General features: G+C 42.4%; 1 protein-coding gene across 6 annotated transcripts in view; it reads left to right on the forward strand.

The window, feature by feature from the left end:
* The window catches only part of KDM2B (lysine demethylase 2B), a 759,008-nt gene that overhangs the window by 265,760 nt on the left and 478,168 nt on the right, over nucleotides 1-15,080 (forward strand). For all 6 annotated transcript variants that reach the window (XM_085636000.1, XM_085636002.1, XM_085636001.1 and 3 more), the window contains exon 6: nucleotides 8,397-8,503. In XM_085636000.1, the coding sequence (XP_085492126.1) occupies nucleotides 8,397-8,503 (107 nt within the window). The remainder of the gene's footprint in view (nucleotides 1-8,396; nucleotides 8,504-15,080) is intronic.

Raw genomic sequence — 15,080 nt, forward strand, 5'->3', positions numbered from 1 at the left:
GGGACGGAATGTCCGTCACGTTTGTGACGGCGTATACTGCCCCTCAACTCTAAATCATGCACTTAGTCCTTTTGAGACCCAATTCACCCCAGGAATACAGTTCTAAAGCCCCCAAGGACTCAGTGGAGGTGCTTAGTGACTGGGTGTGAGCCAAAAGCTTACAGCAAGGCCCAGTCCAGGTCTAAATCATGCACTTAGTCCTTTTGAGACCCAATTACCCCAGGAATACAGTTCAAAGCCACCAAGGACCTCAGTGGAGGTGCTTAGTGACTCACTGGGTGTGAGCCAAAAGCTTACAGCAAGGCCCAGTCCAGGTCCAGTTGCCACTGGCCAGCTTAGCAATTGCAGAAAAAGGCATCTAGTGGCTTTAACAGATGGTCATCCTCATGACCCTTGGAGGGAGAGAATGGCAAGTATTCCAGTACAAAAGGGAGAGGAGGCCCAGTATTCCAGGCTCTTCTCAGGTTTTTGACAGCAGGGTCAGACCTCTTCTGATCTTCCACATGCCCAGGAGTGTTCTGAGGTGCGTGCCTGGAGAAGCCACATTTACACCTGGTAAGAGCTCGTGGGTAGGAATGACCCCTGGGGACGCCCTAACCAATGGGGTGAAGGTTCCTGATTTAACACCACCCCCTTTGGGCATTTTCAAGATCACAAAAGTCTTTGACCACACTGAACTTTGGCTGTGAGGGCTGGGTTTGTGTGGAAGGAGTGCACTATGGTAAGCCTAATGTCCTCATACATATAACATTAAAATTAAGTTTGAAGCAGCCACGGTTTCCTCAATAAACTCAGAGACAGAAGTCTGGCAGAAGTAAAAGTAGGGGTTTCAAATACCAGACACACAAGAATCTTTTGGCATCTTATGTTCGTCCTGTGAAGTACGCCATAAGTGTTATACGTAAGACCCCAGCGGACCTGTGAAGCATGATTTGACATTCAGGCAAGATTTAACACTGTAAAGTCAAAATGAGGCCCACTGTGATTGATGCCTGTCTGGCTGGGGTGCAAAGAAATGGCCCTGCCCAGGTATCAGCTAACATTTGCCTGTGACATGCTGCAAGTGTTATATGAAAAAACACCAGCAGACTGTTAAGCAGGATGTGACATTCAAACAGGATTGGACACTTTAATGTCAAAAAGGATGCTCACAGCTCCATCCTGCATGTCTATCCGGTTCAGAGATGTCATCTCTGCCCGTTCAGGTCAGCCTGTTTGCTTCTAAGAGGCATTTCACACAACCATTCACACCTATTCAGATGGTAATTACTGGCTGGCAGAAGTGGCGGAACAAATGCAAATGGGTCTTCAGAGGCTGTAAGCAAGGAAAAGGCAACTTTCTAAAAGTAATTATTAAAAATCCGACTTGTCTAGTGAATTGGGCGTGTTATAAATATTTTTAAAAATACAAGAATGAATTTTGTAGGTGCTCCCTAGCCGGAGAAAACATTATTAAATGTAATATTATATCACAGGGATTTCCTATAGAATAGCTAATCCTGCTACAGTGAAAATAGCTTTTGTTGCAACAACACTTTAACATTAAACCTTTACATGTCCTGCTTTTAAGTACCATGCACCCTGTCTTATGGGCACCAAGGCCTGCTCAGGGGTCACTTATAGATATTTAAAAGGAAGCTTTTGACCTGTCAAAAGGGGTTATTTTGACAGGTCGAATTAGTAGCTTACAACTGCAACAGCCTAAAGTCATGCTACAAATGGTAGGCCTGCAGTCAGGTTTGCTACCTCAGTAGTGGATGGGACAAGGGATGCTACAGTCCACTAGCAGCATTTAACTTACAGGCCCTAGATACTCTTTGTACCATAATACTAGGGACTTACAGGTAAATTATGCATGCCAGTTAGGTGTGTACCAATTTCATCATGTTGAAAGGCAGTACCCAGCCACTTTGTCACTGGTTAGCAGGAGTGAATTGCACAGAGCTACAAAGCCAGCATAAATATGGGGTCCAGTAAAAGGCGAAAATCCTGGGTGATCCTGCAGAAAGGACAGATTTCCTACATGTACTTTACTCATTTTGAACACAGTTAAAACAACCAAAGAATGCCTTGCTACTAACTACCAATGCAGAAAAAGTATTCAATTAAGTGCATTGCCTATACCCAGAGGAAACCCTTGAAGCCTTTGGATTCAACCATAAGTTCTGCAAGTGGGTCTTCTGCAGATTTACAAAACCTCAAAACAGAATAGCCATTAATGGTGTCCTTTCAAACCAATTTCCCATACAAAGAGGCACAAGGAAGGGATGCCCAATCTCCCTGGTGCTCTTTTTGCTTTACATGCAGCCAGCAGATCGGAGAGTTATACAAGAGGCAAACATATCTGAGATCAAAATATGAAAGAACATATACAAGCCAAGCCTAAATACAGACAATATATTGTCTCATTCTCTAACCCCATGCAATCACTTCAGCCTTTAATCACGGAACTCACACAACTTGGGTATGTATTAGGCTTCTCTCTCAAAGTACAAAATAAAAAATACTCAACCTGCCCACCGAGCAACAAATAAACAAACTCATGTGGAAATTCCCTATTATATTGGCCGCCAACTCAATACATAATCTGAGAATTCAATCAAGAACCACTTTAGAAATCACATTGAGTCTGAACTACTCCCCTCTCACTGCATAGTACGTCAAGATTTTCTGTCAAGCAACTATACAGACTCTCGTGGTTAGGTAGAATAGCTGCAATCAAAATGAATACGTTGTGCAAAATATTCAAATTTTTTCCAGAAACTGTCTCCACAATCACCTCCGTCAGACCTGAAGAAGCTTTAAGGGGTTGTGGTCAACTTCATATGGGACAGAAACAAAACTTGGATAGTTAGGATGGTGACTTACAAGCCCAGTAGCGATTGACTGTCAAGTGGAGCAGGTCTACATCTGAAAAATGCTTGTGCTTCATAGATCAGCTTAAAGCTGGTATGCATATTTGGAAACTCCTCTGGTTACCCAAAATATTTAGAGCCTGGAACCTGTATTGCACACCAGTGACGAAGGCCACTCTAAAAAGAATGGGAAAAAGTGGCAGTGGTGAGAGGCTTTACAACATTTCCATCACCTCTTACACCCATAATCTCTAACCTCAATTCTGATGGATACTTTTAACCACAGATTCCTCACCTTGTGAATATCCCAAGGCACCAATCTGATTGGTAGATTTTTCTCTGTAATTCCCTTGTGTGTCTGGAGGTGGAGTTTTGCAGCCCCGCATCTGTTTTGTCCCATCCTAGAGTTGACGTTGTAGCCCAATATAGCCTCCACCTCTGTGCGCCTACGTCAGTTTATTTCTGTCCATGCCTTCCCACTCGGATCCGGAGCTCATTTCGTCGCTTTCTTTTACTTGACAGAAAACATTTTTGTCTGAATTTTACCTGTGCACAAAGGACATATCTCCCCCCTAAAACAAAAAGGTTCAAACCATGTAATGACTGCCACAAACAGATGTCAGTGACATATGCTCACAAATTCTGTCTCACCTCCTCATACCGCTTAGTCGTGTGACACATTGCACTCAGACGAACTCAAACAACACCTGGCATCGTGAGGACAAACTGCTACCCCTAGCACTGTAGGAAAGCTCTGAAAGTTCCATCACGATCAAAGTCGAGCATGCGTTCTAGGTTCCGAGGCCGCTTCTGAGAGAGAACTTCACTCCACTTCAAATCTTCAGCTAAGTCAAAAAAGAAAAAACATGAGAAGTCAAAACACGACTTTCCCCTCTTCTTGCCACTCGCTGCTAACATACACACAGAGGGGATTTGCAGCTCCCACCGGTTATCAAGAGCAAGGTTTTACAGATCTTAAGGAACTATCTCACTGTGGAGAAGTGGGTGTGTGGAAGAGAGGTGTTGAAATTTAGAGCTGTTTTTCTGGTTCTGCTTTTTCCTTCTCACTTTTCTACCTTGCTCCCTGACGTTTTTTTGACAGGTGTATGTAGTACCTTCAAAAACTAATAAAACAATTGATCCATAATAGATCAGAGGCAAGGGATTTCAAAGTCTGCCACCTCCAGGATTTTCTTGTTTACGTTCAGTTGGCTATATTTAAAAACAGAGTATGTGACTTTAAAATAAAAAGGAAGACACTGTTCTTCTTGTGAAGTATTTCAGCTCCCCACACAGGCAGATATATTCACTCCATGAATTTAGTGAGGATTGCCTTGATGGAGAACAAGAATTACACATAAATACGTTTTTCTTCACTCTCAACTTCCCCTTCTGACAAAGAAAACAACATGTTGGGTAGCATGGGGAAAAGCTGATCTTCCCAAGAGGCTTCAAGCTGAGAGCAGACAATTCTCAAGTGATGATAACTTGTAGTCACCACTATGTGTAAAAATCTCCAACTCTGTTGACAGCTATTAATTATTTTTAAAAAAAGCTAATTTAAAGTTTAGAGGCACAGTAGCTGAACCATTATAGCAGATACCAATCCTCTCCCATGCTAGCAGCCGCAGCTGTACTGTCAAATGTTCATGTGCTCTCTATCGTCGCAGACATTTCCCTCCCTAAATATCTCCCAAATACATAGGAAACGTGGCAGCAGCTACGTCATGCCAGATAAGCATGTTGAAAGTGTACTCATTTATGTGACTTCGATATCGACTTGAAATTTGGGACCATTTTCTGGAATCACATAACAGATATACAACATCACTCACATGCTGGGATGTTTATAATTGCTCATGTGCACTTAAAAGATTTACTGTCCAGGACCATCAAAGTTTCAGTGGTGGTCCAGGACGGAAGGAATGCTGGTGGAAATGACGTAAGATGGGCAATCCCTAACTGGACGATCCCTCCAGTGGCATTTTCTTTGGCAGCAGAACCACCACATTGGCACTTCTAATGGCAGAGCTGGGGGCAGCTCCACCATCTGAAGCACCGCACACCATCTCCCTCTAGATGAGGTGGGGAGTTCAGAGAGGTGGGCATCAAGGCATTCGCAGTTTTTTGGCAGCCTTTTGGTTACTGCTTACTTCTAAGTTGGCCGTAGGTGATGAAACTTTATTAGAAGGATACAGACATGGTCTAACACCACCAGAGGAGACTGGGTCCTAATTCAAGGGTGTCGGATTGAGTAGAGGCATGAGAGGGAACACTGAGGAGGCACTTAAAGTTGACTCAGTATGTAGCTTACCCTTACATCCACCGGGGGACAGTAGATAGATGTTTTGCACAAAATCATTTGTATTCCTCTTCGTCTGACTTTCTCCTTGCTTCGTTAAGATTCAAAGGGAGATCTGAGAAATCCTTACTTCCACTATAAAGAAGACCTTCACAGAGAGAAATATCCCAGTAATGTGAGCAACTACTGTCCAAGAGACTGTTGGGTTCCTCTTGGTCCAGACTCAATATCCAAAAGAAAACATAAGTGCACTACCTCTGCAAAGCCTGCTAACGGGTTCGGTGCAGCGTAGAGTGGATCACGGCAGCCTAGTCTGGATCCGAGCAGCATTCATTACATAAATGTTGAGATTCAGTAAGCGCACATACAAATATCATTTAGGGGATATGGCTATGTAGACAACACAGAGGATGTCTTTGATTACCTGAAGCTCCAATGTTTGAATAATTAAATAAATCATGATTTAGTTTAGAAAACATGACTGATATTGGCAACTCCAGTTTTAGAAAGTGGCCAGGCTGAGCACAGAAACACGCAATGGTCTCCGGAGATGAAAGAAGAGAAATAGTCTGCCTAAGGGTGGAGCTATGTTAGCGTTAGTTGACCTGGGCAGTGCATACCTTGAGTTTGGGTGCTGAGTGTCTCCTGAACTGGGGGCGTATTAAAAAAGGAATGGCTCAGTCTGTTCAGTATAATGAGTGATCAAGCCTCTAATTGTGTACAGTTGCTGAGGAAGAGCAGCACCCAGTCCACCCTACCAGAACAGCAATATTCAGGCAGAGAATGGAGGCAGGCATGAAAGTATTGTTATGCCTGCGTGCGCTACTCGTTCAAGACCTCAGTGAGCTGGAGACTTCTCTCTGCTCCTGCAGTGATGAACAGTTATGCCCATACCCGGTCTCCAGCTGCACAGTTTTTACGTCCGCAAGTCAAAATTGAAACCCTGCTTTAGCGGATCTGAGCTGTGCCTTTGCCTAGCACAGTAGAAGGCTGTGACTCTGATCTTGGGCGTATTCACTTACCTGAACACACAGCAATTCCTGGATGGGCCTGCAGGCGTCATAGCCTTCTTGTTCTTCCCAGCATTCTCTATAGGGGGTAGGGATTGTGGCTCCTTTTCTGTAGGCCAATCTAAGACTGCAGTAGAACTAGTAATTCCAGTCTGTACATTCCAATCCAAGATGGCCAACGGTATATAAGCATAAGACTTGAGAAGAAATTAGCTCATCAACGCTTTCACTGTATTTTTTGTCACATTCTATGCTCCTTGTTTTCTCTTTATGTCCTTCATTTTTCACAGATTTCCTTGAGAATTCTGTCTGACCAGACCGAGTCATCTGCAGCTCCTGCTTGATCTTCAATTTCTCCATCCCCCAGGTTCAGTCCTGTACACCATTTCCTTGGTTGTTTCTGCCTATATGGACTGTGTTCCTCCTTTGGGGCTCATTCTGAAAGGCACTAGTTGCCCAATGAGTTACTAGCATTGGACGGAACTGTGGCTACTGGAAGGAGTCACCCATATCTCTGGCACACCTATTGGAAGGAGTTACCACACCTGCTTCTAGCTCTTGAGAAGGATAAAAATTAACTTAAAAGCAGGTGCAGGTGATTAGGAAGGAGACACTGACATGTCTATGTTTCCCTAACACCGCATATAGCGAGCCAAAAAAAGAAAAACTCTAAGATTGAAAAGTAGCTGACCCTGCTCGTTAGTGGTTGCCCATAAGGAGCAGGTCCCTACACATCCATCCAGATCAGTATGACAGGAGAGCATCCTAGATGTAAAGCAGCACCGTGGAGTATGATATTTTTTCGAGTGATCAAGAAGGAGGCATCACTAAAATGACAGAACCCATATACTTTACTCGGAAAGCCATAGAGTAATGTGAGTGAGTGCACATGGCTGAAACATCAAACATGAAGCGAGTGATCATTTGACAATGCAGAAGCAAACTCTCAAGCTACGACAGGCTTCAGGAGCACAACAGGGGCAACATTAAAACCAATGCTACAACACTTCCAGTATTTGGGAGCAATGTGGAGCTATGTGGCATGCGTGCTAAATAATGGAAAGTTGAGCATAAACAAGAGTAGTTCTTCCAGAAGTTGTAGAAACCCCAGCCAGTTTCCATCATAATAACTGCCCAAGGGCCCTTTGCAATCCCATGGGTTGATAAGTTACTGTGGCCTGAGGGTGGATCCTTGGAAATATGGACCTTGCAGAATCTGCAGAAAAATAATCTATGGTGATGCAAATAGTTAGACCAACCCTTCAGACATCAACTAAATAGCATAACACGAGTTTCATTTTACAGGTTGAAGTGATACAACTTGTGTGGGGAAAGGAAAGTGGCTGCATACGTGGATCCGTGTGTTCTGGCCACAAGGTAGTATGGTGCCCACATGTTGATATGAGGTAGAGATTATGGACAAAATGTAGAAGGTCGCCCTAATGGTTATATGTTAATGTCTCTAATGCCATTCATCTTGCATAGCTGTTCTGTCTGATGTATCCTCAATCAATCAATCAATCACGAAATTTGTATAGCGCGCTACTCACCCGGAGGGTCTCAAGGCGCTTGGGGGAGGGGGGTCTGCTACTGCTTGAAAAGCCAGGTCTTGAGTTGCTTCCTGAAGGAGAAGTGGTCTTGGGTCTGACGGAGGTGGGTGGGGAGGGAGTTCCACGTCTTGGCTGCCAGGTAGGAGAAGGATCTTCCTCCCATGGTGGCTCTTCGGATGCGTGGAACGGCGGCGAGGGCGTGGCTGGTCGATCGTAGCTGGCGGGTGGGAGTGTAGAATGTCAGGCGGTCGTTGAGGTACCTGGGGCCCAGGTCGTGGAGAGCCTTGTGTGCGTGGGTGAGGAGTCGGAACGTGATTCTCTTGTTGACGGAGAGCCAGTGCAGGTCTCTCAGGTGTCCGGAGATGTGGCTGTGACGGGGGATGTCCAGGATGAGTCGTGCGGAGGCGTTCTGGATGCGTTGGAGTCTTTTCTGTAGTTTGGCTGTGGTTCCGGTGTAGAGGGTGTTTCCGTAGTCCAGTCGGCTGGTGACGAGTGCCTGGGTGACCGTCTTCCTGGTTTCGGTGGGGATCCATTGGAAGATCTTTCGGAGCATGCGTAGGATGTTGAAACATGATGATGAGACAGCGTTGACTTGTCCTGATACTTACATTCATCGTAAATTTTTTCACATTATACTTTTTTCATAACATGTTGACTAATAATTGTTTTTGCATTGTAGATTGACTTGGTTGATTGGGTAGACAATATGTGGCCACAGCATTTGAAGGAGCAGCAAGCAGACGCCACAAATGTATTATCTGAAATGAAGTATCCGAAAGTTAAAAAGTAAGTTAGCATTTCTTTAAACATTTTTGTTTGCAAAAAGCTTTGATTATTGAATTTATTGTTGGTAACAATGTAAATCTAGGAAACCGCATTGTTAACTATCAATGATTTACATTTCTCATACTTTATATAGCCCAAATTGCTTTCGGAAAAGCTGCATGTTTGATCTTAAATGTTAACATCACCTTGTTTCTACTACTATCCGATTTACCATTTATGCATGTGTTTATCCTGAAGGGTGTTAGTTTAAATATATGTTGTGTTAAGGCAAGAGACATCATTCAGCTTTTTTGGTAAACTGTCGTGTTTGTTCTAATTTAGACCTACCATACGTTTCGGTACTGTTTCTACTTGAATTTGGGAGCTAGATAGGCTAAGCTTGGATGGACAGCTCTAGCTGTTCATAAACGTATGGAAAATGTTGCTTGCTGTTGCTTCCAGAAAGAACAGCAATCATTCTATCAAAACCCTATTGATTGCAGGTGTTACACAAATCAGTGCATTTGAAGCCCATAGGGCATCATAACACATGACATAAAATAGTCCTCCAAATGAAATGGGGGCCAGTCCTTAGGAAGCCTGGAGCCATTCTCATACACCTGGTGGTGAGTGTAAAGCATGCACTGCAGAATTAAGTGCTCCCTACAGTTCATCTGAAGTGAGATTTTATTTATTTTGGAGGCCCTGACACTGTGCCTGTATATATGCAAAAAGGCCAATATTCAGCTTACTGAACTAGTCAGTGCAGAACAGAGCTAGGGCTAACAGAACTGTGGATCACTGCATGTAACCTAGAAAAATAAATATGTTTAAGGGCCCTCATATAATTCATTCCAGCCTGAACTGCTGCAGATTTGTGTGGGGCAAGAGAGAGCTCGGTGTTGTTTTTACTTTGTTTCAAGCAAGGAGACATTGCACCACTGTGATCAGCCATAAAAGAAGAACTCCAATGTGTTGGAAGTGGTGTTGTTACAGCATCTAATAATTTGAGGGATTTTACTTTTGTTTATTCAAGACGTTTAAACTATTGGTGAATCATGTGATGGAACCAACACTGGAAGCTTAGAGGGAGGAAAAAAAGCAGCATAAAGGATCATAGAGTAGTAAACATGTAGAGGTATGGATCATTGAGGTCAACCAGAGAGCCTTTGTCAGTTGTTTAGGAAGCAGGAGTGCCAGCCACCAAACTGCATGCATTGTGAAGGCAGCTCAGCCCAAGAACGGCATTGGACTGGGAGATAAGACCTGGGGAATGTGTCAAGTATAGAAGCAAAAACTGCAGGGAAAACGGTGAGATGAATGAGATGTAGGTGGGGTTTGTTAAGAGCATGGGTAGCACTGGTAAATAGAAAGCTCCATTGCACATGCCAGGCACTTGGTACACAGAGACCAAACTAGCAACATACCTCCTCATGTTATCCTCTAAATGCTGTTGTACGTGCTTGCAGTGATGGACATAGTATTGGTGTTGAGGTATGGTCTATTCTTGGACTCACCCTTATTACACTCATCTGTATCATATCCTTCATCTGGCGCTCTGCCAAATCTAGTACCCATGCTCCCCACATTCTGCTTCTTGGCTGACACACATGCTAGCCAACTCCTCACTGCCCTAATGCGGGGCCTGTTGCCACCGGTCTCTCTATCCTGTGAAGCGACGTGGTCCTCTACTCACTGGTGTGACTATGACAAGACCTCTGATGCTCTTTGTCGATTGGAGGAATAGAAAAACACTACATAGAATTGAGAAAGGGCATAGTCATCTTTCGCTTTTGTGGCTGTGAAGTACATCTCTAAGCATGGTACCCATAGGTGACATTTCACAGCTTGCAAGGATGATGTGCCAACAGTTCTAATAGTGCTAAAATCAGGAATGCCAAAAATAGTTTATGGATGGCAGCCGGATATGGGGATCAGCTTGGCACAGTGGAGGGTGTGAGGTCAACTTACAGTAGCCAGGGTCTACCAATTATTGCCTGGGATAGCAATGGGCTAGCCAGGAGTAACAGTTGCTACCTCTGGCTGTCCCTAAGCTGCATCCTTGCCTATGACATACAGTCTTAAGAGCTTAGATCTGATTTGCAGGAATATGTTTACATTTTGTATGACCTGTCAGTACCTAAATATTGCTGACATTTGTTCACTGAAGTCGAGATAGAGTTATGTCATAGGGACACAGCTTAAAAGCTGCATTCCCGGAAGACCTCACCCATTTCTCCATTTCCCACCACATATAGGTCAGTAACAACAAAAAGCCTTTTTTATTGCTGTCTTTTCAGAACTTTATGCTTATTGTATGCATAGACTGTCCTGTTTACAGTTTTAATTTTTTGTGGATTTCAGTAGTGTTTTCTCATTGTTCTCCAAACCTTTGAAACCAGTGCTTTTCAGTGTTTATTTAGCTGCCAAACCCCCAAATAGACCACAATGATGATTTTTCAGTGATCTCAAAACAATTTTTTTAAGTGATTATTATAAGTCACATATTTAGGTTAAAGGAGAAGTAATGCAGAATATATAATGTCTTCTTATTGGCAGTATGTCTAGGGAACGTATGTTAGACTGTGCGAAGCATAGAAAGTTTGTGTATCGCACTCTTACTCACACCCACATTTCATTACCCTCTCTCATATCTCACTACCCCTCACACTTACACTGTCAAGACTTTATCCGGTTTACAAGACTGTTAATGGACTAAAAAAGTAACTGTGTTATATTCAAATGTTTTTAATCAACACATTAAGAGGTCATTCACCTACTCCTTACTGAAAATGTTGACATTCGAGGGATGGTCAACCCTGTTAACCACATAGTACCTTGCAAAACTTAATTATACCAGATGAGTTTGTAGCCCAGCGTTCTAAAGCACCTGAAATGTGATGCTTAAGGCATGATGCTTGCCATTTTCTGCACTCTGAGCCTGACTACACAAATGTGATTCTGCTGTTGTGTGGACATTCATAGCTGCTAAGTGTCCCGATGACAAATGTCTCACTTTAAGTCATTGATCACCCTTTAACAGATATAGCACTGTATTCTGGAGCTTGACAGGTTGTATTACTATTGTAAGTATGGGCTCAAATCCCCAGCAGTAAAGTGCAGTTTGGTAAAAAGACAAGATTAGCTGATAGTATCACAGCTATAAATTTTGTCTGTATGTGGAAAGTCTTGTGTAATGTGTTTACCAATATCCAGTGTGCATGATAGCAGCACTCTCATCACAGGTACCTGTCTCTACACCTTGCTTTGAATGTTTAAAGCCTGGGGTGTTTCACAAGTAAACTGCTGTGGTACTGACTTGTTAGAAAAGTGGACTGATGTATCAAAGAGTTACCCATTTTGTGTCTGTTGGTAAATGTGATAGTACATATTGGCCTAGATTCTTATGAGCCAGCTATTTCACAAGTCAATAAAAGCATTAAACACTGCCAAATTATAAAATATGATTTTAATTTGTATTTTATTACGTAGTTTTATATAGCCCGAACTTGACCCGAAGGTATCGGGTATCAGAGAGCTTTACATAGCACCAGTTGCGTTACATGAGGACACATTCATTTTTTGTTAGCCAGGGGGATATTAAGTGATTTGCCCAAAATCACAGGATGTTCAGCGTCATTACCGAGACTCGAACCCAGTTCCCCAGATTCGAGGATGACCACCCTAGCCGTTAGGCCAACTCCTCTCCCAAATATTCCCAGATTCTCAACAGTGTATAAAATAATTAACTCAGACCTAAAACATGCTTCTAAACAATGCACCTTTATTCCAAGCACACAAATCTGGAAGAAACAATACAATAGTTTCACCCCTAAACAACAAACCTCAAACATAATAATATTAGACCAGTCTTTCTTGCTGCTACTTTGTATAAATGTTACATTGTGTGAGCCCCTTCATGAAGAAATAAAAATTACTCTTTCCCTCTCAGTTTCCTTTCATTCAGTGGCCTTTTAGTTTGTGGTTGTGAAGATGTTTATCAATTTTTATGTGTTTACACAGATGATGATTGTTTCCCTTTTGGTGGGATTTTTTCAGTTATTATAGGTTTAAACCTAAAACAGGATAGCCTAGGGATGCACTGCTCCCTGAACCTTCTTGCCATCGCTTTGGCCTTGCCTCCACCCCAAACTCTTTCTTTTCTGATTTTAGAGTCCAGCACCTACTTATAGCTCAGCTAAGACAGAATTTCTAATATTTGCTAAGAGCAGCAAGCATCAACTAGGCTAAACTTGATTCAGTGATGTGACCTTTAACAGCTTTGACCCTCCATCTTTAAATGCCAGGTCACTTGGATTCAACCTTGGCACAAATTTCCAACCTGATGCAACTCTACTGGTTGCACTTGCCAGCCCGTACTGTCTGTAAAACCAGCTGCTTCATTTACAAAGCCATCACAAGCACCCTCCACCTATCTGGATCACATGCTCACCATCTCCAGTGACTCTCAGTGTACATGCAGACAGGACACCATCAGGCGAGGAGCAAAGAAGTGCAAAAAAAAGAACAAGCACTGGCAAAGTAAATAGGTATCAACTGTTTGTCTTTGGCAATATGTGTTGCAGATGCTGTGCAGCATTAGCAAAAACATTGCTACCAATGCTGAATATAATCAGCAACAACAATAAAAAAAATAGCAAAAACCAGCTGCACCTTCAATTATTTGTTCACTGTGTCTTTTTTCCCCATACAGGGCACGCTGCCTTTTGGCTAGGTTTGCACTATACAAATACTTCATACTTTTAAGAGCTGGTCTTTATAACAACAACTTCAGAACTGTCTCGGTGTGAAGAAAAGGCCTTTCACCTACCTGAGGACAATCAACAAGAAGATCAGGGTGATGCAGACACAATAATTCAGGACATGAAGCAAGAAAAAGCTGAAGCATGAAGAGGACCCAACGAGTCAAACAACCAAGCAACAAGCGCAGTTACAATGCAATGCGAACTCCAATTTGGTATCCTTATATAAGAAAGTGAATCTGCCACAAATACAGGAAGTAGAAATTCAATATATTTTCTTGAGAAAGGAATAATGATGAGTGAGTGAGGTCATAACAACTACGTTCTCCAACTAAACAAAATGTGGATTGGAATTTCCCTAATGATAAAAGAAAAAAAGATTTATCTGGCGTTTTTAGTGCTACACAGATGCTGCAGAACTGAACTTTCAAAACCTACCCTTCATGCTGCCTTCAGAGATGCTACAGAGTAAGAAGTCCCAAACTCGCCACAAAAGGCCTAGTGCAGAAATATACGATAGATTAAAGAAATCAGAAAGACCCCATGTCAGGGTTTGGACCAGACAGAGCTAGTATGCCAAAAGGGCTACTGCGCCGTTTGACCAGAAAGACAGTTTTGACCCAAACGCCAAGGCTCTGTGGCTTAAGTTAAGGAAGCGCCTTACATTCTGCCACTTCTTAGGAGCTCTGCGATTGCTGTGGTATTTATTGAAAAAATGCTTAACAAGAAGAGGGGCATGGACTGCTTCAGCTGGCTCCTGGAATTGTCATAAAGATAACCTTTCCAATCAATGAGAAATTGTAGTATATATGGTTTTCTCATATGAAATTTTCCTGATTTTAATAAGGAGACATCAACGGGAGGATGCATTTTCCAAGCTGAAGGAAGCTTCAGTCTGACATTAACAGGATTGATAATTCTGGATATGCTGAAAGGACCATAATACCTTGGACTAAACTTAGATTTATGAATGAAGATTAGCTGTAGATAACCAGACTTTGTCTTCTATTTTTAGGTAGAGCTGGTTGTCTTTGTTGATTGGCGTTATAACTTTGTTTCAGTCTTGAGGATAGAAACATTTGTATAAAATGTTTTCTGGTATGATAGATTTTTTCTAAGATGTTTTGAACTGCAGGAGCAGTATTCTTTATATCAGAGATCTCTGACATAGTTGAGGAATGAAACCCATTTAAGGCAAAAAATGGTGAAAGACCAGTGGAAATGTGAACATAGTTTTTGTAAGTGAATTTAGCCGCTGGTAATAGAGATTTCCAATTGTCTTCAGAGGCGGAAATGGAACATCTTATACATTCTTCTAGAGTTCTGTTCAACCTCTCAGTGTGCCTGTTAGCCTGAGGATGAAAGCAAAATGTTAAAGCCCTTTGAAATTTTAGAAGTAATGATTTCCTACATGTGGATGTGTATTGTGGACCTCGATTTGAGATAGCCTTGAGTGGAAGTCCACGAGGATAAAGATGTCCGAATAAAAAAATTATAGTCATGTCAGATGGAGAGGAAACTTTTGTTAAGGCATAATTGTGTTACTAGAATTAATTTCCGTAATAGGGAATGGGATGTTTGATCCAGTCGGGTCCTTCTTGAATTAGAACAACTCCACTAGCCTAATCAAACACATCAGTTTCCAGGGTGAAAGGCTTGGACCCATTTGTTTGTTGTAAAATGAAGACCTTAATGAATTCTTTGTTTAACTTGTTAAAGGCTTGAGAAGCTTGCTGAATTACGTACTGCGAGCCAGTGGAGGAATTGCTTTACTGGTTTGTTGGGGGGAGCTTTCTCTGCGCTTTTGTATTGGCGGCAGACTGGATTCCTTAGGT

This window comes from Triturus cristatus, chromosome 11, assembly GCF_964204655.1.
Source record: "Triturus cristatus chromosome 11, aTriCri1.1, whole genome shotgun sequence".
Taxonomy (NCBI): Eukaryota; Metazoa; Chordata; class Amphibia; order Caudata; family Salamandridae; genus Triturus; species Triturus cristatus.